The sequence below is a fragment of the Nomascus leucogenys genome, chromosome 19 (genome assembly GCF_006542625.1).
Source record: "Nomascus leucogenys isolate Asia chromosome 19, Asia_NLE_v1, whole genome shotgun sequence".
In the NCBI taxonomy this organism is placed as follows: Eukaryota; Metazoa; Chordata; class Mammalia; order Primates; family Hylobatidae; genus Nomascus; species Nomascus leucogenys.
Window position 1 is genome coordinate 76,931,849 of NC_044399.1, and position 23,289 is coordinate 76,955,137.

General features: G+C 45.3%; 1 protein-coding gene across 5 annotated transcripts in view; it reads left to right on the top strand.

The window, feature by feature from the left end:
* VPS53 (VPS53 subunit of GARP complex) overlaps positions 1-23,289 on the top strand; it is a 188,095-nt gene that overhangs the window by 89,687 nt on the left and 75,119 nt on the right. For all 5 annotated transcript variants that reach the window (XM_030800063.1, XM_030800062.1, XM_030800064.1 and 2 more), the window contains 4 exons: positions 2,302-2,380; positions 5,797-5,940; positions 6,702-6,844; positions 10,302-10,443. In XM_030800063.1, the coding sequence (XP_030655923.1) occupies positions 2,302-2,380; positions 5,797-5,940; positions 6,702-6,844; positions 10,302-10,443 (508 nt within the window). The remainder of the gene's footprint in view (positions 1-2,301; positions 2,381-5,796; positions 5,941-6,701; positions 6,845-10,301; positions 10,444-23,289) is intronic.

Below are 23,289 nucleotides of genomic sequence, written 5' to 3' on the forward strand. Positions count from 1 at the left end.
CTTCCAAGAAGAGGGTAGGAACAGGGGGTCCTGAGCCTCTGGAAGCTGTCTTGTGACCTGGCACCACAGGAGGTTGTGTGTTGCCTCATTATGTGGGAATCACAAGAAGCTCCGAAGTACAGTTTTATTCTTTTCTCTCATGTCAAAGTTCACACTCAAGGAATGTCTCCCATAGTCTGTTGGACAGCTCTCGATGTATGGCCCTGATTCTGATCTGGAGGTGGGGGCTATTCCAGTAATAGCCTCATCTGGATCATTTCTGGCCCCCTTGAAAACTGACTCAAAAGGCTACAAACCCACCTCTAAGAGTGGTTTTAAAAGTTTTGAAGATACTGGAAAAACCTTGGAAAGTATTTGGAATAAGGTGTAATTATAACCATGCCACAGAAGAAACAGACTGTTTTGGGTCATGCCTATCCCCTCATCTGAAAAAAAAATCTCAGCAGGTTGCCAGACACTCCTTAGCAGCCAAAGAAATTGTGGTTTTGAGCTGTTGGCTATTTCTAGAAACTTCATAAAGTTAATTCTGAAGGAACAGGGTGGAGACCAAGAATGGAAGTGTGCTCTTTTAAGGCATTTTTAGCAACCAGACAGTATTTGCCTCAGGCTCAGGAAGTCCAGCAGGGCCCGAGAGTCTTGCTCCACTCTAGCTCTGCAAGGCTGGCTGGTGCACGGTGGCCACCAACGTCAGGCAGCTGGTGGGGGATGCAGAGCGTGTGATCGATTGTGGGGCGTGATTGCGGGACATGATTGCGGGGCATGGTTGATCGCGGGGTGGGATCCGCAGCCGCCTTGCATCCTGCCACTTCTCCTTTCTGCCCGTGCTTTCAGGTCCACACACCCGGTGCTTGAGCGCCTAGTGCACTCGCAGCCACTGTTGAGTACCGGCCTCCCCTTTCCAGCTGGTTTTCCTTGCAGTTCCGTTTCCGTATTCACAAACCTCTGGACTTAAATCATCATTCAGTGGCCCTCACTTTCCTTAGCAGTTCATTTTGTCACTTGGCTCTTTTTGTTTTTACCATAGAAAACATTCTTTTCATTCATTTGTTTAAAAACTTATGAGCTTGTTGGTTTCTGGGTTAACAAGACACCCAAAACACTGCAGCTACATGGATTGAACTGGACGTGATGTGAAATGAAATAAGCCAGACACAGGAAGACAGATTCCTCACGTTCTCACTCATATGTGGGAGCTAAACATTTTCACAAGTAAACTCATGGAGACAGCGAGTAGAACGATGGGTCCCAGAGGCTGGGAGGCATAGCAGGGAGGCGGGGAGTAACTGGGATGGCTAATGGCACAAAAATACCGTTAGAATGATACGATCTAGTATTTGGTAGAACAATAGGGTGACTACAGTTAATAATTTATTGTATATTTAAAAATAACTAAAAGATTGGAATTGCAATGTTCCTAACACGGAGAAGTAACGAATAACTTGGGGTGATGGATACCCCAGCTACCCTGATTTGATCATTATACATCATATGCCTGTATCAAGACTTCACAGGTACCCCATAAATATATATATAATGATTGTATACCCATAATAATTTTTTACAAAACACCCTAAAACGTTATGGAGCCCTCTTGCCATTCTGTGCTCCAAGGAGTAGGACAGCAGTCACACCAGTAATCCGAAGTGGATTTATTCGTTGTTGTTTGTTAGTGTTTTGTTTTAGAGCCAAGGTCTTGCTCTGTCACCCAGGCTGGAGTGCTGTGGTGTGATCATAGCTCAGTGTATCTTCAAAAGTCCTGGGCTCAAGAGATCCTCCAGCCACAGCCTCCTGGGTACAGGTGTGTGCCCCCGCAGCTGGGTACTTTTTATTTTAGTTTGTTTTTCGTGGAGACTGGATCTCTCTAATATTGCCCAGGCTGGTCTTGAAATCCTGGCCTCAAGCGACCCTCTCACGTCAGCCTCCCACATGCTGGGATTCCAGGCATGAACCACTGTGCCCAGCTAGATTTATATTTGATGTGGATGTGATTCTATAACATTTTCCCACAGCATGACTATCCCCCAATGGAATTGTATAAAGATTAACACATAGGACCTCAGGTAAAGGGTTGGCCTAGAAGAATTTTGGGGATATAGAAGATTCACCCTGAGAATACCTTGGATGCCTGGGTCCTGCTCATCAACCTGCCACTTAACTAGTATGTGACCTCTCACCTCATGGACGTCTCTGTACCCTTCCTGGCCTTTCTTGAAAGACTTCAGCCCTTCCGACCCTGTGGATCAGTATGTAGTTACCTAAGGATATTATGCCAGGTGATGATATGTTCTCTCTTCCTCACAGAGTGAAGGCTGCACAGACTGAGTTAGGACAGCAAATCCTGGCCGATTTTGAAGAAGCGTTTCCTTCCCAGGGCACCAAGGTACTGCTTTGCGTTTCCCGGTCTTTAGAGATGATCACCATCCTTGCCGAGCTCACGCTCACCCCCGTCACCATGTGGTTATCATTCCAGTCATGCTCGCTGGCGGCTGCAAATCCTCCTGCTGCAGGTTCAGGGCAATGAGACCACCCTGGATTTTAAATGTCCCTAGGTAGTGGCAGTTCCTCCTCTGTTTCCTTCCAGCCTCAGAAAGAGAGGATTTGTTTGGGCTTAATTTGATGTAGGTCTCAAACCTTCTATCTTGTCTGCCCTGTCAATTCCTTTTTTCTCATGGCTGTATTTAAAAGAAATCATGCCGCAGTGTTTTTAGGATTGTTACATAACTTACTGGTTTTGGTTTGGTGAAAAGAAACTGGGCGCAGTATCCACCGTCCTCTGTAACTCTCAGGGTGACACTGAGGAGCCCACTGTTACCGACCAGAAGCCTGCTCTTGGAATTCGTGCCCTTGGGCTCTCTCTGGTAGCAGAGCTGTTTGTGTTGTGTCTGCAAAGCCCACAGCATTTCACTTGGGAGCTGTTGGTTGCACTTCTCATGTAACAAGCTGTCATCCTGCTTGGGGAACTGCTTTTAGCTCCACCCTTCCAACTGTAGCAGATGCCATCTTAGCGCCTAGCATGTGTCGGACGGGAAAGAACCCATACAAGCATTTTTCTCTATTATTTGAGCTATTTCAAGAGAAAGAATTGTTCAAGGCAGAAATATACTGAAGCACTCAGGGGCAAGGAGCCTCACCCTACTCGGTGGGTGGAGATGGGGACATACATTCATTTACTGATCCAAGGAACATTTCCTGCGTCTGCTCTGTAATTCAATAACTGGAAATACCTTAATTATTTTTTCTTTGTGTTCCATAAAAGAAATGTAGGAAGTAAGTGGGAGTAGCGGCCCCAGCTTTTGCCCATCACTTTCTATAGGAAGCCCACACCTGATTTTAATGTCTTCACATTTTGTGGCTGTCTGCTAGTAATCAGATGCTTGTTTGTAAAACACTTTTCTTGGAGAACCTCATATTCCTTAGTCATCTGATATAACTTCAGGGAGGGAGTAGATATTGGAAAGCCATTAGTCCTATTTATTATGTGAGGAAAATGAAGGTCAAAGAAGTAAAAAGGGATTGTGGGGATATTCGCTCATGAAAAGCACTGGGCTCTTCTTAGGACAAGGTTAGCCTCACGTGTACTCAGCTACCCATTTCAGGTTTTTTTTGTTTTTTTTTTTACGGAGTTTCACTCTTTGGCCCAGGCTAGAGTGCAATGGTGCGATCTCAGCCCACTGCAACCTCTGCCCCCTGGGTTCAAGCGATTCTCCTGCCTCAGCCTCCCAAGTAGCTGGGATTACAGGCACCTGCCACCATGCCTGGCTAATTTTTGTATTTTTAGTAGAGACGGGGTTTCTCCATGTTGGCCAGGCTGGTCTGGAACTCCCAACCTCAGGTGATCTGCCCGCCTCGGCCTCCCAAAGTGCTGGGATTACAGGCGTGAGCCACTGTACCCAGCTGCCTATTTCAGTTTCTAGAAGTTTCAGGCAGATGTGGATGAAGCCCATCTTTATTATTTAGAAGAGGCCTACTTTATGTTTTTTTTCCCAGATTCCACTGGGCAGATGAAATTAAAATGGTTCTCTTTAACAACATGCCTCCGTTTTCTCTGGCATAGTGACTTCGTGTGTGTGTGTGTGGGGGGGGGGTTTGTGTGTTTTTTTGTTTTTTTTTTTTTTAGTTTTCTCTTTTTTTTTTTTTTTTTTTTTTTTTTTGAGATGGAGTCTTGCTCTGTCGCTCAGGCTGGAGTGCAGTGGTGCGATCTCGGCTCACTGCAAGTTCCACCTTCTGAGTTCATGCCATTCTCTTGCCTCAGCCTCCCGAGTAGCTAGGACTACAGGCGCCTGCCACCACACCCGGCTAATATTTTGTATTTTTTTTTTTTGATAGAGTTGGGGTTTCACCGTGTTAGCCAGAATGGTCTCGATCTCTTGACCTCGTGATCCACCCGCCTTGGCCTCCCAAAGTGCTGGGATTACAGGCGTGAGCCACCGCACCCAGCCTAATTTTCTTTTTAAAGACTGTGGGCTTTTCTTAAAGGCCTTGTGTTACTATTTCTATTTCACAAATGGGAATTAAGATTTTTAAAAATTTTTCCAAGGCAACCTAGTAAACTCTTTGTAAACGAAAAAATCTGAACCTGTGAACCCATAGGTTTTGGCCTCTGTGACGTCTCTATCGGGTAACTTTCATCCTGAATCGAGAATTGAGAAGTTAGGGTGTTCAGCAGATGACATAAAAACCACTCAGCATGGAGTAAGTCAACATTTTAAAAATTTAGGTCTCAGGCAGCTTATGTAACACTTTAGAAACAGTGGAACTTCAGTTGAGATGGATGGAATTGGAAAGAGTTGACAAAAAGTAAAATAAAGATTTAGAAGAACCTTACTCATCACCTAAAGTCTATTATTTTTCATATGAGGCCGAGTAAGTGCGCCAAAGCTACATGCATGGCTTTTTAGCCAAGCCAGGAGTGGATTCCAAGTGTTCTTTTTACTGTAGTCTACTTAGCCAGTCACGTTCGCTCAGTGATGTACTATAAAGAAAGTCTCAGCAAAACTTTGGTCATTGAATTGCCTTTGGTAACAAAGACCTTCCCATCATGATGTGTCAGTACAGCGCCTGGTATCTTTGCAGTGTTCACTCAGGTCAGGAGGCCAGTATCACAGGATTTTCTCTTTGGCTGCCTTTCTAGGTGGTTCACTGTCGTGAAACACGTCGTGGCTTGAAACCTGGTTTTATGTGTTAAAGGAGACCACAGTATTTGCAAAAACATAGCAACAGGAATCCCAGAGGTTGGAGTCAGGGAAGAGTGGCACATGTGGAGTGTGGCTGGTGGCATTCCGACTCTTAGGAGAGAGGCTGGAAGAGAGGCTGGCGGCATTCCGACTCTTAGGAGCGAGGCTGGCGGCATTCCGACTCTTAGGGGAGGCCGTCCGACTCTTAGGGGAGAGGCTGGCGGCATTCCGACTCTTAGGAGAGAGGTTGGTGGCATTCCTACTCTCAGGCCTCTTCCGCGGCGTCTTGCGACGTCAGAGACCAGTGGCATTCTGACGTTTAGATCTCTTTCAGTTTTGGTTTGCAGAAAGTCTCATTTCCCATGATCATTACTGCCTGTTTCCCAAAATACCTCATTGCAGATTCACAGGGTAGTTTTTCTGTTGCTTGCTGTAAAACGAGTGTAAGGATTCCGTCCTCGAGGAACAACAGGTAACGGATCTATCCACAGGAGAAAGAATGAGTGTAAAGGAGCAGGCGTAAGACTAACCATGCGTAGAGACAAGAAGTAGTGGCTGTGAGAAGCCATGAGGTTTAAAGGTTGTTTCTGGCTTTTAACCTGGTACATGTTTGTTTTACTAGAGACCAGGAGGACCCAGCAACGTTCTACGAGATGCATGTCTGGTTGCTAATATTCTAGACCCCAGGATCAAACAGGAAATCATCAAAAAGTTTATTAAACAGCATCTGTCAGAGTATCTAGTACTTTTTCAAGAAAACCAAGATGTAAGTATTGACCAAATAAGATCAGATGTAACGTTTGAATTTTGTTGAAAAATGAGTGCTGTCAAGCCTACTAATTTAGACTTCGTATGATATGACGGTCTTGCAGTGTTGGTTGTTGAGTGTGAGTCCTAGGGGCTGACGCTATAGTTCTTAACCATTTTGAGGCCACTGACCCTTTGGAGAAATTCAGAAACATGCACCTGTGCATAAAATTCTGCATATAGTTTCTGGAAATGTGTAGACCCCTGAAGGCCAATCATGGACCCCAGGTTAAAAACCTCTGGATTTTTTGTGTGTGTGTGAGATGGAGTTTCACTCTTGTTGCCCAGGCTGGAACGCAGTGGTGCGATCTCAGTTTACTGCAGCCTCTGCCTCCTGGGTTCAAGCAATTCTCCGGCCTCCCCTTCCCAAGTAGCTGGGATTACAGGCGCCCGTCACCACACTGGGCTGATTTTTGTACTTTTTAGTAGGGATGGGGTTTCTCCATGTTGGTCAGGCTGGTCTCGAACTGACCTCAGGTGATCCGCTGACCTCGGCCTCCCAAAGTGCTGGGATTATAGGCATGAGCCACTGCGCCCAGCCAAAAACCTCTGAATTTTTAAGTAAAAAATCAAGTTAAAAAGGTAGCCTAGCTTCTTTAAAACCATGAGAAATACAGAGGTTGGTTCCCTTTTGCTTGGCTCTGTGTTTTTGCTTGTTTCCTTAAACTGCCAGTTCTGCTTCTAACCACTGGGGTGCCTTTTGATCTACACCTTCACCAGGTTGCCTGGCTGGACAAAATTGACAGACGCTACGCCTGGATAAAACGCCAGCTTGTGGACTATGAGGAGAAATACGGCCGCATGTTTCCACGTGAGTGGTGCATGGCTGAGAGGATTGCGGTGGAATTTTGCCATGTGACAAGGTAGATGCCAGTTCTCTACTGGTTCTGTTGTTAAACAAATTTTCACCATCAGTTCCCCAGTCTCTAATGGTTCCATGTTGTCCTGTGGATTTGATGGCCACTTCCAGGCCCCACCAGATGACTAATACCATCTTCGTACCCCACAGTGGCCCCACCGGCTGCTCCCTCTGCCCCCATCTTTGCTCTGGGACTTTCCTTGGTGTAGTTCTTGCCTCAAGCCGTCTCTACCTTCTCCACCAACTCAAGGCTTATACACCAGATTGACCTACAGTGATTCCTCTACCCCACGTTTTGCCCAATCGGTATCGCATGTATCAGTGTGCTGTGTATATATCCCATCATCATTTTTATTTTCTGACTTGCTAGATAGATCGTTCCATAGAGACAGGGTAGTATCTACCTTAATGATATAGCGGACACCGAGGAAACATTTGTTGAATGAATTTCCCACTCCCAATACAATGTATATAGCCTCTGGATAGTTAATAGAGCTTTTATTTCGAGACAGACTCTCACTCTGTCACCCAGGCTGGAGTGCTGCAGTGGTACAATCCCGGCTCACTGCCACCTCCGTTTACTGGGTTCAAGTGATTCTCATGCCTCAGTCTCCCAAGTAGCAAGGATTACAGATGTGTGTAACCACACCTGGCTCGTTTTTGTATTTTTAGTAGAGATGGGGTTTCACCATGTTGGCCAGGCTGATCTTGAAGTCCTGACCTCAGATGATCTGCCTGCCCATTTTAGCCTCCCGAAGTGCTGGGATTACAGGCAGGAGCCACTGCACCTGGCCTGCGTCTGAGCTTTCCAAGCATTTTAAAGACCGTCTTTCGTTCATCCTCTCTACATTATCCATGAGTGTAGCCCAAGGACAGATAGTCTCTTTATATTAATAAAACCGAAGCCCAGGAAGGTTAAATCAGTGTATCTATGACAAAGCTAAAGCCAGAGTCAGACTTTTTTTTTTTTTTTAAGACGGGGTCTCACTCTGTCACCCAGACTGGAGTGCAATGGTGTGATCATGGCTCACAGCAGCCTTGACCTCCCAGGCTCAGGTGATTCTCCCACCTCAGCCTCCTGAGTAGCTGAGATGACAGGTGTGTGCCGCCACACCGGCTAATTTTTGTGTGTGTATTTTTTCTAGAGACAAGAGTGTTGCTGTGTTGTTCAGGCTGGTCTTGAACTCCTTTTTATTCTTTATTTACGGCTAGACTACAACAGTGTTGGTAACTGGTTCTTCCTCCCAGTAGTTCGCAGTTAGATCTAACGCCGGGTGAAAAAGAGAAAAAAATGCCACATCTGAGCATAACTCAACCACCTTTTCCCATAATCCATGGCCGTCTTTCTTATTAAAATCATGGAAAGTAAAGTCAAATTGCATGTTTCAAACACATTGTGGGGGAAAAGTGTTTTAAGGGATATTGGCTTTTCTTAAAATAGATTTTATCTTTTAGAGCAGTTTTAGGTTCCCAGCAGAATTGAGCAGGAGATGCAGAGAGTTCCCCGGTACTCCAGGCCCCACGTGCATCGTCTTCCCCATGGTCAGCACCTCCCACCAGAGCGATGTGTTTGTCACAGCTGATGAAGCTACACGGACACATCATCGTTCCCCAGAGTGATAGTCCATAGTTCATGGTAGTGTTCACGCTTGGTGTTCACATACATTCTGTGTGGCTTTTTTTTTGTTTTTAAGAGATGGGGGTCTCGCGGTGTTGCCCAGGCTGGAGTACAGTGGCTATTCACAGGCATGGTAATAGCGCACCCCAGCCTTGAACTCCTGGGCTCAGGCAGCCCTCCTGCTTCAGCCACCCAAGTAGCTGCAACTACAGGTGCACTCAGCTCCATTCTGTGTAGCTGTTATTCTAAGAAACACACTGGGCCAGGCTTGGTGGTTTATGCCTATAATCCTAGCACTTCGGGAGGCCAAGGCAGGTGGATCATGTGAGCCTAGGAGTTTGAGACAAGCCTGGGCAATGTGGCAAAACCCAAACTCTACAAAAAAGGCAAAAATTAGCTGGTCATGGTGGCAAGCACCTGTAATCCCAGCTACTAGAGAGAGGCTGAGGTGGGAGGATTGCTTGAGTCCAGGAGGTCGAGGTTGCAGTAGGCCATGATCATGCCATTGCACTCCAACCCTGGGTGACAGAGTGAGACCCTATCTCAAAAAAAAAAAAAAAAAAAAAAGAGAGGGAGAGAGAAGGAAGGAAGTGAGAAAGGAAGGGAGGGAGGGAGAGTGGAAGGGAAAAAGAAAGGAAAAGAAAGAAAGAGAAAGAAAGAAAAAGAAACACATTGACTCCTGTAGATTTAGAGAACCTTTTAGCATTGGTTTAAGTTCAGTTGAGACTGTCACCTTCTAAATCCCAATAAACAAAATAAAGAGTGAATTCCTTGGGAAACTGTTAGCTAATTCTTTTTAGCCTACAGTTCAGCAGACTTGCAAACCAGCTCGGTGAGAAATGGAGCCTGGAAGAGGCTGGACGTATGCTAGAGCCAGCACGTCTCTGAGCGCCAGTACCTGCCATTGTTGTCTCGGCTAATGGCGGTGTTGCTGCCAAGCTTCTATTGTTAGAATTTTGGCTAAAATCCTACAGATACATCATTCTCAAATAAACTCAGAGACTCTTTGTTTGATTTTGTCATTTATTTGTGTGAGAAGATGATAGCTTAGTCCTTACTAAGAACTCACATGTCCCTGTTCACTAGCAACTGAGCTTCTGAGATGGAACGTTTGAGTGAAGTGCACAGGAGCTTCTCCGGCAGGGACCAGCTAAGCGTGCTTGTCACTTTTCCCGCGGGGATCCTGTCCCTTGTGTGTGTTTCCAGGACTCTCGCTCTCTAGTTGAAGGGATGATTATTGGGCCCTCAGGAAGAGGGAGGGCTTTATAATTCAGTAATTAATGACTTGTGAAATTATATAGGATATATACACTAATAAAAAATTAGGTGCTCCATATGTATTTTTATCCAATTATTAAACAGTTCAAAGATAACAGGCAACGTAGTAACTATGTAAACAAATTACCGGTGGCTCACACCTATAATCCCAGCACCTTGGGAGGCTGAGGTGGGCGGATCGCTTGAGGTCAGGAGTTTGAGACCAGCCTGGCCAACGTGGTCAAACCCTATCTCTACTAAAAACACACACAAAAAAGAATCATTTGAACCCAGGAGGTGGAGGTTGCAGCGATCACACCACTGCAGTCCAGCCTGGGCCACAGAGGGAGACTCCATCTCAAAAAAAATAAATAAATAATAAATAAATAAATATAAATATATGTATATCATCCATCACCCCTGATTTTTTTGCCCAGGTGTTAGACTAATGTGGTAACAGACCTCAGGGTTTGAAATGACCACATACATTTTTTTTTCCTGAATATAAGCTAAGGCCATTTACTTTGTCTTCTCTTGAATGAATGATCAGCTTGTTTGATAGTATTCTTATCTCTTTGTTTTGAAGGACAGAACTTGCCAAGATTATGCGTACCAGAGCAAAGGAAATTGAAGTGAAATTGCTTCTTTTTGCTATTCAAAGAACAACTAACTTTGAGGGGTTTCTTGCAAAACGCTTCTCCGGCTGCACCCTGACCGATGGGACCCTGGTAAGACCTTCCCTAGGGAGCTGCCTCGTGAAATCAGTGGGTTGGGTGGTTGGGATCCAGGGTTTCACTGTATGGTGACTATCCATTGGCTTCGGTGCTTAATCCCTCATTGCAGTGATTTCACTGAGCGGCTGGGAAAGTGATGACACAGAACACTGTGTGGATTTATCGTTTGTACATCATGTTTCTAGAATGCCCTGTCATCATTTTTCCTAAGTATTGATCCCATTTTACAGACTAGTAATTTTGTGAGTCAGAGGCCTTACTTAGTCACAAATACGTTATTTCTTTATCAGTTATCAGATTTGGTTACAATTAGGATATGTTTTTACTTTAGGGTTTACCTTTTAACATCTCTGGTGAGCAAACTAGGTCAATGAGTCTCTGTAAACCCCAAAGCCAGGTATACAGGCCTGGGGACTACGTGCCTCCATCGGAAAGATGGAACATAGTACTGCCAGTTAAACGTTTGTCTCTGTGTAGTCAAAGACCAGGTCCAGTTTTTCACTCCGGAAACCTCTTCTTTTTGGCCTGATGCAGTGGCTCACACCTGTATAATCCCAGCACTTTGGGAGGCCAAGGCAGGATTGCTTGAGACCAGGAGTTCAAGACCAGCCTGGGCAACATAGCGAGACCTCATCCCTACAAAAAAAAAAAAATTAGTCGGGCGCACCCCTTAGTCCCAATCACTTGGGAGGCTGAGGCGGGAGGATCACTTCAGCCCAGGAGTTGAGGCTGCAGTGAGCTATGATGAGTGACAGAGTGACACCCTATCTCTAAAAAAAAAGGAAAGAAAGAGAAAGGAGTAAACCTCTTCTCTTTGGAGGCCCAGGCTCCCTGCTAACACATCAGTGTGCTCTCTTCAGATTTCCTGTCCACTGGGAAACCAAGTGACTCTGTTCTGTGGTAATTTCTATTTGCATCATTACATATGCGTAGACATTGAGCTCCTTGAATGCAGGAATTGTACCTGACTCATCTGGCTCCTCGAGTCGTGCAGAGTGTACACAGAACCCACGCAGGCAGGAATGGAAAGGGAAAGAAGAGAGGAGGGAGGGAAGAAGAAATCCAAGTTGAGAGAATCATACCTTTGAATTTTCTTTAAAGCTAGATTTGTTTTTTTTAAAACTGCGGGTAACAATAGAGAAGCAATGTGATTTAGTAGCAAAATCCTTGGACCAGCCGTCAAGACTTGTGGTCTAATGCCGATTCTGCTGTAATGTAGTGAACTGCCTTCCCTGTTAAATGAGAAGAAAAGACTATCTTTTTTGTTTGTTTGTTTTTTCATTTTGTTTTTTAGACAGAGTCTTGCTCTGTCACCCAGGCTGGAGTGCAGGGGGGCGATCTCGGCTCACTGCATCCTCTGCCTCCCAGGTTCAAGCAATTCTCCTGCCTCAGCCTCCCAGGTAGCTGGGATTACAGGTGCACGCCACTAAGCCTGGCTAATTTTTGTATTTTTAGTAGAGACGGGGTTTCACCATGTTGACCAGGCTGGCCTCAAACTCCTGACCTCAGGCGATCTGCCTGCCTCAGCCTCCCAAAGTGCTGGGATTATAGGTGTGAGCCCCTACACCCGCCTATCCTTTAATAACAGAATATTAAGGAGACTAAATAAGACATAAAACCCAAAAGCCATGAAGAAAAGTACTAAAAGGTTTAACAACATAAAGAAAACAACATTCTTTTGGAAAAAGAGACCAGAAACATAATCAAGGGATTAAAAAACAGTTTAAGCTGTATGACAGAAACGATGAATATCTAGCACATATAAAGAACTCCTAAAAATCAATAAGGAAAAGACAACCAATTAGAAAAATGAGTACAGAGTCAGACGATTGACTGAAGAAATTCAGTTGGCTGATAAACATGAAAAAAAAAAAAGAAAACAGTATATTTTTCCTACATCAGGTTTGCAAAAAGAAAAATTTACAAGACTAACAGTACAGGATTTTAGTGCTAGTATACAGCTTGATACAACCTTTTTGGTGCGTAAATTGTCATTATCAGAACTTTCAGAAATGTAAATATGCGTGTCCTGTCAAGCAACAATTTTACGTCTAAACCAGAAGTCTAAAAAAAAAATCCATACCTGTAGAGGAAGATGCACAAAGAAAGAGGTGAACTGCAGCCTTTAAAGCAAAAGACTTGGCTATGTCTGTAATGTTTATTATTGAAGATGGTTAAATAAATTACAGTGCGTCCATACCGTGAGATGCTACACAGCAGTTTAAAAGTGGTAGAACGGGGGCCGGATGCGGCAGCTCATGCCTGTCATCCCAGCACTTTGGGAGGTATAATGTCTTCTATGGAAAAAGTAAAAAGCATGTTTATGTGCGTAAATATGTAAGAAAGAGGTCTGGAAGTGGTAACAGTGGATGTCTCTAGGCAAGGAAGTTGGAGTGAGAGTCGGTATAGAAGCAAGGAAATATTTTTTTCCGTTTACTCTGGTATAGTTTTTTTGGAAATTTTCTTATACAAATGCATTTACATACTTTGTGTGTACTTTAACAAAGTTATTTTTCAATTGTTTTAAAATGAGAGAGATGGGCCAAATCAGTGATTTCCAAATCCTTTCTTGTAACAAAATCTAATGTAGAGGCTGGGTGCGGTGGCTCATGCCTATAATCCCAGCACTTTGAGAGGCTGAGGTGGGAAGATCACTTAAGGTCAGGAGTTTGAGAGCAGCCTGGCTATCGTGACAAAACCCCATCACGACTGAAAATACAAAAAATTAGTCAGGCGTGGTGGTGGGTGCTGCCAAGATTGTGCCACTGTACTCCAGCCTGGGCGACAGAGTGAGACTCCATCTCAAAAAATATGTATATATAATGTAGAATCCGAACACACCAATAGCTGTCATGCTTTGAACATCCACTTGGTGACCCACACTATACTAGGTGCGTTCACCTGCAGTCAGTCACTCTGCTTCATCAGCCATAGGAAGTAGGTGCTGTACTCATTTGAAGCTTACTCGAGGCCACGGAGCTAATGTGTAAAAACATGAAACTCAGCTACTGTGATTGAAGTGGGTGCCAGGCGGGGACTTGGACCTGGAGTCCCACTCACTTGTTCACCCTTCACCTCTGCCACCTTCTCTAGCTCCTACCCTTCTGGTCCTAAAACCCTGAGACTTCAGTGGAATTCCCTCTTTGTCCCACGAGACCAGCCTCAGAGTAGGTGAAGTGGGTGGGTCAGGCTGGTCTTTAGAGAGGGTGGAGCAGGTGAATCGGGCTGGTCTTTCAGGCAATGGACTGCAGAGCAGTGGTGGCAGCAGCCCAATTTTGAGGCCAGACCACAAGGTCCTGCCTACTTGGGCTCACTCACGACTTTATTAGAATAAAATGCAACTGAAACCACAAAGCACTCTTTTCCTACTTAGCACATCAAAAATATGTATACTTCTCTGCTTGCTAACTAATGTTCAATATTGATTTCTTTTTAGTAACAAGGGAAAAAATGGGTCACAAAACAGATGAAAATAGCCTTAAAGAAAATGCAGGTCAGAAAAGGAAATATTAGCTGGGTGTGGTGGTGCACGCCTGTAGTCCCAGCTACCCGGGAGATATTAACAGGCGTGGTGGTGCACCCCTGTAGTCCCAGCTACCCAGGAAATATCAGCAGGCGTAGTGGGCGCCTGTAGTCTCAGCTACCCGGGAAATATTAGCTGGGCGTGGTCGTGCATGCCTGTAGTCCCAGCTACCCAGGAAATATTAACAGGCGTGGTGGTGCCTGCCTGTAGTCCCAGCTACCCAGGAAATATTAGCTGGGCGTGGTGGTGCATGCCTGTAGTCTCAGCTACCCGGGAAATATTAGCAGGTGTGGTGGTGCACACGTGTAGTCCCAGCTACCCAGGAAATACTAGCAGGCGTGGTAGGCGCCTGTAATCCCGGCTACCCGGGAAATGTTAGCGGGGCTGGTGGTGCACGCCTGTAGTCCCAGCTACCCAGGAAATATTAGCACGTGTCGTGGGCACCTGTAGTCCCAGCTACCCGGGAAATATTAGCTGGGCGTGGTGATGCATGCCTGTAGTCCCAGCTACCCAGGAAATATTAGCGGGGTGTGGTGATGCATGCCTGTAGTCCCAGCTACCAGGGAAATATTAGCAGGGCGTGGTGATGCATGCCTGTAGTCCCAGCTACCAGGGAAATATTAGCAGGGCGTGGTGATGCATGCCTGTAGTCCCAGCTACCAGGGAAATATTAGCGGGGTGTGGTGGTGCATGCCTGTAGTCCCAGCTACCCGGGAATATTAGCTGGGCGTGGTGATGCATGCCTGTAGTCCCAGCTACCCGGGAAATATTAGCTGGGCGTGGTGATGCATGCCTGTAGTCCCAGCTACCAGGGAAATATTAGCGGGGTGTGGTGGTGCATGCCTGTAGTCCCAGCTACCCAGGAAATATTAGCACGTGTCATGGGCACCTGTAGTGCCAGCTACCCGGGAAATACTAGCTGGGCGTGGTGATGCACGCCTATAGTCCCAGCTACCCGGGAAATATTAGCTGGGCGTGGTGGTGCATGCCTGTAGTCCCAGCTACCCGGGAAATATTAGCAGGGCGTGGTGGTGCACGCCTGTAGTCCCAGCTACCAGGGAAATATTAGCACGTGTCGTGGCACCTGTAGTCCCAGCTACCCGGGAAATATTAGCTGGGCGTGGTGATGCATGCCTGTAGTCCCAGCTACCCAGGAAATATTAGCGGGTGTGGTGATGCATGCCTGTAGTCCCAGCTACCAGGGAAATATTAGCAGGGCGTGGTGATGCATGCCTGTAGTCCCAGCTACCAGGGAAATATTAGCAGGGCGTGGTGATGCATGCCTGTAGTCCCAGCTACCAGGGAAATATTAGCGGGGCGTGGTGGTGCATGCCTGTAGTCCCAGCTACCCGGGAAATATTAGCTGGGCGTGGTGATGCATGCCTGTAGTCCCAGCTACCCGGGAAATATTAGCTGGGCGTGGTGATGCATGCCTGTAGTCCCAGCTACCAGGGAAATATAGCGGGTGGTGAGCAGCGTAGTCCAGCTCCAGGATTGCCGTGGGCACCTGTAGTCCCAGCTACCCGGGAAATATTAGCTGGGCGTGGTGATGCATGCCTGTAGTCCCAGCTACCAGGGAAATATTAGCGGGGTGGGTGGTGCATGCCTGTAGTCCCAGCTACCCAGGAAATATTAGCACGTGTCATGGGCACCTGTAGTCCCAGCTACCCGGGAAATACTAGCTGGGCGTGGTGATGCACGCCTATAGTCCCAGCTACCCGGGAAATATTAGCGGGGTGTGGTGGTGCATGCCTGTAGTCCCAGCTACCAGGGAAATATTAGCTGGGCGTGGTGGTGCATGCCTGTAGTCCCAGCTACCCGGGAAATATTAGCAGGGCGTGGTGGTGCACGCCTGTAGTCCCAGCTACCTGAGAGGCTGCGACAGGAGGATCACTTTAGCCCAGAAGGCAGAGGTTACAATGAACTGAATTTGCACCACTGCACTCCAGCCTGGGTGACAAAGTGAGACTGTCTCAAAAAAACAGAAAAAGAAAAGGAAATAGGAACAGAGATCCCATTGAAGGAATCATGAATTTCTCCTGAGAAGTATGAGGTTGGCTTTAGCAGCCGCCTGATTTCCTCTTGCTGGCTCTCCTCTCGGACCTTCCCAAGCCGTGCTTCTGCCTGGTTTCAAGCATAGATATATGCAGCACTGGATTCAGCCCTACAGAGATCTGCCAGGGGACAAGCATGAGGTTTCAGCATTGAGCACAGGCCCCACCCTGGGGGGAGCCCCCTGAGCTCCCATGGCCTCTGGCTGGGCAGGGTCAGGAGAGCATCAGGACAGGCTCTATGAGCTGGTAATCCAGATAACCGGATGGGAAATAGGTCCCAGTGAAGGATGCTTGAATGACATTCTTGCCAAGCACTTGTTTTGAGCCATTCTTCACCCTCTCTGGCTGGGCCCTACTTCCTGGTGATTTATCTTTTACATTTAGGGAGCTATAGGACCACGGAGGAACAAATGGCCCTGTTGCATCTGAGGACCAGGGTAGCCTGTGAACCTGGGTCTGTCCCAGGACCTCTCCAAGGAAAAATCCCCCAAAGGCCAAAAGTGGTAAGGGAACGAGGGCAGGGAAGGCCCTTCTGGACAAGCTGAGGCAGCTGAACAGGGTAACCATGTAGAGACCATGAAAAACTGACAGGAGCTTACTCAAGTTTGCAAAGACAATGCTTTATTGTAAAACACAGGTACAGGACTGTCAGAGTGGCAGTTGGCTGACCGTCAGCCACCTTCTGTCCCGGGAGGACCAGGCTGGGGGTGCTGGTTTCTCAGGGCAGCACAGCCTGCTTCTGCCCGAACTCACTCGGCCAGTGCCAAGCTCCCGGCCTGGAGCCCAGTGTCTCCCGGCCAAGGCGGTGCTCTGTGGTGGTGGTCAGGGGTCAGCTAGGAACACGAGCCTTTTCCCCCAGCTCCTTCCTTTTTGGTTTTCATATTTGAAATGTTTTGGCAGAACTGGTCTGTAAATCATCCCCTCTTCATTGTTCAGTTGTTGCCCTCCTCTCCTCTCAAGTTTGCAGAGTTTCAGGTTCTAAATCCTTAGCCAGAAAAGCCTGATGAACACCATGCGTCCTTTCTTTCCCTCTCTATTTAGTCAGCTCTCCTCTCCACAGACTTCTCTAAATCCTTCAACTTCTTTAATTCAGCCTCGTCCTCCTACCCTATTCTTTGTGCCAGGTATCACGACCTGGCAATTATTCTGCATTCCAAATCCTGAGAATGGCTGTCTGATATCCTTCAAGGATTTTCCCTTAAAGATAAGTTTCTAGGAAGGCAACAGAAGCCCTATGGCCACTTCACCCAGGTGGGACAGGCCTTGAGGAATCGTTTCACTGCAGCTCTGCTATGAGGAGACGTGAAGGCTGTCGCTGTAGCTGATGTTCACACTGAGCCTGGTCCCCACCATCATCTCATTGTGGGCCGTGCACGGCCTTCTTCACCTTTATTCTGCGACCCTCAGTGGCATCTCATTGTGGGCCATGCACGACCTTCTTCACCTTTATTCTGCGACCCTCAGTGGCAGGGACCCTGGTGAATTCATCATGGCTACCGACCATGCTCCCAACGCAAAGTACCGGGAAGGGGCTGCCTGGGCAAGGCCAGGAGTTCCAGCTGTCCTGACCCCCAGTCTAGCTGCTGGGTACCCTGCCTGGAGATTTGCTGCTCCCTGGCCCCTGGCCCCTTCCCCATGCTACCTTCCTTTCAGGATACACTCTTTGGAAACTCCTTTTTGGCTACCATTTTGTTTCAAAATACCAGAATAAATTATGAAATGAACCAAGGTATATCTTGATACCCTTTGATATATGCCAAATTTTATAGAAAGTTACTGAATTCCTCAGAAAGGTGCCACGAAACAGGTAAGATGTCAGCCAAGGAGCCAAAATGGCCAGAGACTCTCCTTTGCTGCCCCTTCCTAGGCCATATGTCATCCCCACCCTACCCCCACCGCCGCCTTCACTGTATCATTCAGAACCTTTCCAGTCCTTGGTGACTGACAGTGAAACGGTGAGGATGAGCTTGAGAGTGTGGCCAGCTCGCCTGGAAGACAAGACCTGCCACAGCTCAGCTCCTCCTGACCCATCACTCCTGACTTCAGTGGGATGCATCATGCTTGGCTCTTTTTCAAGAGCTGTGACTTCAACATCTGATAGAACTTTAGACTGAAAGAGCCTCAGGGACAGGCTTGTTGCTTTTACCATACTTACCTTAACCAGTTTCACGATGTCCTGTGCTGCAACTGTTACTTGAGGAGGTGAGCTGCCTATGCTTTTCCCAGTTGCCTCAACTTCTGACCCTTTAGGAGGAATTCAAGAGAGTCTGTAAATTAAAATGCCTTGAAATTAAAAGAGAATGTCTGGATATGATGTAACTGTATCCATATGCATTATTAGTGACTTGATGATTAGATTCAAGGTGAGCAAATGACATTCAGCCTTCTGCTGAAAGCAGAAAAAGCAGACTAGATTGGATTAGCTTTTTATAACTGCCTTACTGGGAGGGTTTTTTTTGTTTTTTTTTTTTTTTTTTTTTTTTTTGTAATAAAATAAAAAATGTTCTCATTTTATGCAGCTGGATTTCCCTTCCTCTTGACCATTGCATAAGTTGCCTTTTGAAATAGACTTGTCCTTTGGCTTATGGGGGCCATTTTAATATAGGTGTATACTTCCCCAGTTTTTAGAATTACATTGTAAAGATAGAAGCTGTATGGGTACAATTGTCAACCATGGAATTTGAGCATAAGAGCGTTTGCAAAAGGCTCACGACTCTTGAAAGACCACCCAGCATGTTTCACTCTACACCCTGGTCTTCTGGCAGCTTAACACCTGCATGAGGGAGACTGTGTAAGGAACAGGGGCAGGTTTTCCAGCTCTGCCACAGCTCGAGGACGTCTGTCTCTGACAGCGACAGATTCCCACGCCTCATGCGCTCCCTTCAGCATTGGAAAATATTTTATGGATGCTTTACTGGTGCTAAAGAAATGTATTCTTCCATTTGAATAATATTGCAAGGGACGATTAACTTTTGTTTCTGAGAAGAGAATAATACAGGGTCAGGATAGAAAATTTGGAAATTATAGGCGAGAATAGAGAAGCAGGAAAAAAGTCAGCCAGATCAGAGATGAGGATTTGGGTATACTCTTTCTACATATTTTACATGGTTGAAATTCTATTTTTTAAATACAGTTTTCTCTGCTTAGTTTTTAAAATTGAGATATAACTCATGTCACGAAATGTCACATGAAATTTATCGTTTAGAGTATACAGTTCAGTTGGTTTTCATATATTCACAAGATGATGCCACGATCCCAGCTGTGCAACTCCAGGACATTTCTGTTGCCCCAGAAGAAATCCCTCCTTAGCGGGCAGGACCTTCAAGTTCTCTTTCCCCAGCCCTGGGCAGTTACGAATACACTTCTGTCTTTACGGATGCCTGTTCTGCACACTTCACATGAACGGATGCTACGATGCGTGGTTTTTGTGTCTGCCTTCTCTCCTTCTGGACAGCGTCTGCGAGCTTTACCCACGTTATGGCGTGTGTCAGCGCTGCATTTTGATGTCTGAATAGTGCACCATTGTGTGGGTGATGCACATAGCGAGCCTTACCCACGTTGAAACGTGTGTCAGCACATCATTTTGATGGCTGAATCGTGCACCATTGTGTGGGTGATGCACATATTGTCTCTTCATCAGCTGTGGACATTTGGGTGGTTTCCGCTTTTTCACTGTGTGAATACTGCTGTGAATATCTGTACAGGTTTTCACTGTGTGAACTCACTATGTGAATACCGCTGTGAATATCTGTACAGGTTTTCACTGTGTGAACTCACTATGTGAATACTGCTGTGAATATCTGTACAGGTTTTCACTGTGTGAATTCACTATGTGAATATCTGTACAGGTTTTCACTGTGTGAATTCACTATGTGAATATCTGTACAGGTTTTCACTGTGTGAACTCACTATGTGAATACTGCTGTGAATATCTGTACAGGTTTTCACTGTGTGAACTCACTATGTGAATACTGCTGTGAATATACAGGTTTTCACTGTGTGAATTCACTATGTGAATACTGCTTTTTTTTTTTTTTTTTTTTTTTTTTTTTTTTTTTTTTTTTTTTTTTTTTTTTTTTTTTTTTTTTTTTTGTGAATACTGCTGTGAATATCTGTACAGGTTTTCACTGTGTGAACTCACTATGTGAATACGCTGTGATATCTGTACAGGTTTTCACTGTGTGAACTCACTATGTGAATACTGCTGTGAATATCTGTACAGGTTTTCACTGTGTGAACTCACTATTGTTTTTTTTTTTTTTTTTTTTTTTTTTTTTTTTTTTTTTTTTTTTTTTTTTTTTTTTTTTTTTTTTTTTTTTTTTTTTTTTTTTTTTTTTTTTTTTTGATACTTGTGAATATCTGTACAGGTTTTCACTGTGTGAACTCACTATGTGAATACTGCTGTGAATATACAGGTTTTCACTGTATGAATATTGCTGTGAATATTTGTACAGGTTTTCATGTCAGCGTGTTTCCTATTCTTGTGAGAATATACCTGAGTGGAATTGCTGGGTCATACGGTAACCCTAGGCTTAACTTTTTGAGGAACTGCAAGCTGTTTTCCAAGCAGCCACACGGTTTTACATTTGTACCCACAATGTAGGAGGGTCCAGTTTCCCCATATCCTTGCTGACGCTTGTCTCCTTTGTTCCCCTAATTATAGCCATTCTCATGGGTGTAGAGTAGTATCTCATTGTGGTTTTCATTTGCTTTTTCCCATTGACTAGTGACATTGCACAGCTTCTTTAAAGAAATGTCTATTCAGCTGGGCGCGGTGGCTCACGCCTGTAATCCCAGCACTGTGGGAGGCCGAGGTGGGAGCATCACCTCAGGTCAGGAGTTCAAGACCAACCTGGCCAACATGGTGAAACCCCGTCTCTACTAAAAATACAAAAATTAGCCAGGCGTGGTGGCGGGTGCCTATAATCCCAGCTACTCGGGAGGCTGAGGCAGGAGAATCGCTTGAACCCCGGAGGTGGAGGTTGCAGTGAGCTGAGATTGCGCCACTCACATCTCAAAAAAAAAAAAAAAGGAAATGTCTGTTCACATTTTTTGCCCGTTTTTTAGTTGGATTGTTTTTATTGTTGAGTTGTAAGAGTTCTTTACACATTCTAGATATATTCTATAACTTTTTTTTTTTTTTTCCTGAGACGGAGTCTCACTCTGTTGCCCAGGCTGGAGTTCAGTGGTGAGATCTCGGCTCACTGCAACCTCTGCCTCCTGGGTTCAAGCAATTCTCGGACCTCAGTCTCCTGGGTAGCTGGGACCACAGGAGCACAGCACCACACCAGGCTAATTTTTGTATTTTTTTTTTTTTTTTTTTTTAGTAGAGGCATGGTTTTGCCATGTTGGCCAGGCTGGTCTTGAACTCCTGGCCTCAAGTGATCCACCCGCCTCGACCTCTCATAGTGCCGGGATTATAGGCGTGAGCCACCATGCCCAGCCTTTATAACTTCTTTATATATTCTGTCATATATCAGACATATGATTTGCAAATGTTTTCTCCTATCTGTGGGTTTTCACTGTCTTGATAGTCATTTCACAGGATTTCAATTTTGATGAAGGTTTTTTGTTCTTGCTTGTGTTTAGTGTCATATCCAAGAAACTATTACGTAATCCAAGGCTACAAAGACTTACCTAGGTTTCCTCCTAAGAGTTTTATAGTTTCAGCTGCTACATTTATATCTTTGATCCATTTTGAGTTAATTTCCATATTAACTCACACACACATATGAAAATATGCTTCATATGTCACAGCTTAAGTTCTTTGTCAACCACTACAGAAAGATTTTATTCTATAGATACTCAGTGATTCCCCTAATTATTATTTTCTTGTAGGACCCTTAGTTTTTTCTCACTTTTATAAATAAGGCTCTATGAATATTTTTGTCTACTAATTTTTTTTTTGTGTGTGTGACAGAGTCTCACTCTGTCGCCCAGGCTGGAGTGCAGTGGCGTGGTCTCGGCTCAGTGCAAGCTCTGCCTCCTGGGTTCACGCCATTCTTCTGCCTCAGCCTCCGAGTAGCTGGGACCACAGGCGCCCGCCACCACGCCTGGCTAATTTTTTAAAAATATTTTTAGTAGAGACGGGGTTTCACCATGTTCGCCAGGATGGTCTCGATCTCCTGACCTCGTGATCCGCCTGCCTCAGCCTCCCAAAGTGCTGGGATTACAGGCGTGAGCCACCGCACCCGGCCTTGTCTACTAATTTTATATACATTTGAGATTGTTTTTTTCCTCTCTTCTCTTCTCTTCTCTTCTCTTCTCTTCTCTTCTGTCTTCTCTTCTCTTCTCTTTTGTCTTCTGTCTTCTCTTCTCTTCTCTTCTCTTCCCCTCCCTCCCCTCCCCTCCCCTCCCCTCCCCTCCCCTCCCCTCCCCTCCCCTTCCCTTCGCTGTCTCTTACCCAAAGGAGTGAGATTATTTTCTTACGACACTAGTGGAATTATTGGGTCAAGTTGTGAGCATTTTCAAGTTTCAGCCCCTGCTTTAAACTTCTTTCTGTTCATCTTCCTTTCTGTTCTTCCAAATGCAATTAAGATTTAGAAGTAGTCCCTCCTTGTTTTAGTGCATCTCACAGTGTTAATGTGCCATGCCTAATGTGAAGGGGTAACTCTGCCAAATAGAAAAAGCAAAGCAATCCGAATTCTTTTTTTTTAATTACACATTTCTACTTCTAAGTGTATGCCCAAGGGAATTAAAAACATATGTTCGTATATCCTTCACAAATGTTCATAGCAACACTATTCACAATAGCCAAAAAGTAGAAACATCAATAGACAAGGAATAACCAAAACGTGGTCTGTCCGTACAGTGGAATACTATTCACATAAAAGGAATGAAGTGCTGATACGTGCCCTAACCTGGGTGAACCTTGAACACACCATGCCGAGTGAAAGAAGCCAGACACAGACGTCACACATGATATGATTCCATCTATGGGAAATACCCCAAAGAGGCAAATCCATAGAGGCAGATGGGATTGGGAAGGGGAAGACTGGGAAGTAACAGCTTCCCAGCAACAGGTAGGGGTTGCTTTCGGGGGTGAAAAATGTTCTGGAATTGGTGGTGATGGTTGCACAACCTTGTGAATGTCCAAAAACCACTGAATAGTAAATCACTTTAAAATGTTGAGTTTTATGTTATATGAATTACATCACAATTTAGAATTAAAGGCTTTAGAAAATAGTGTATGAGTTTAGTTATAAATCATCTTTACTCTTCAGATAAATATTCTGTCTAAAAAAAAAAAAAAGAGCAGTGGGC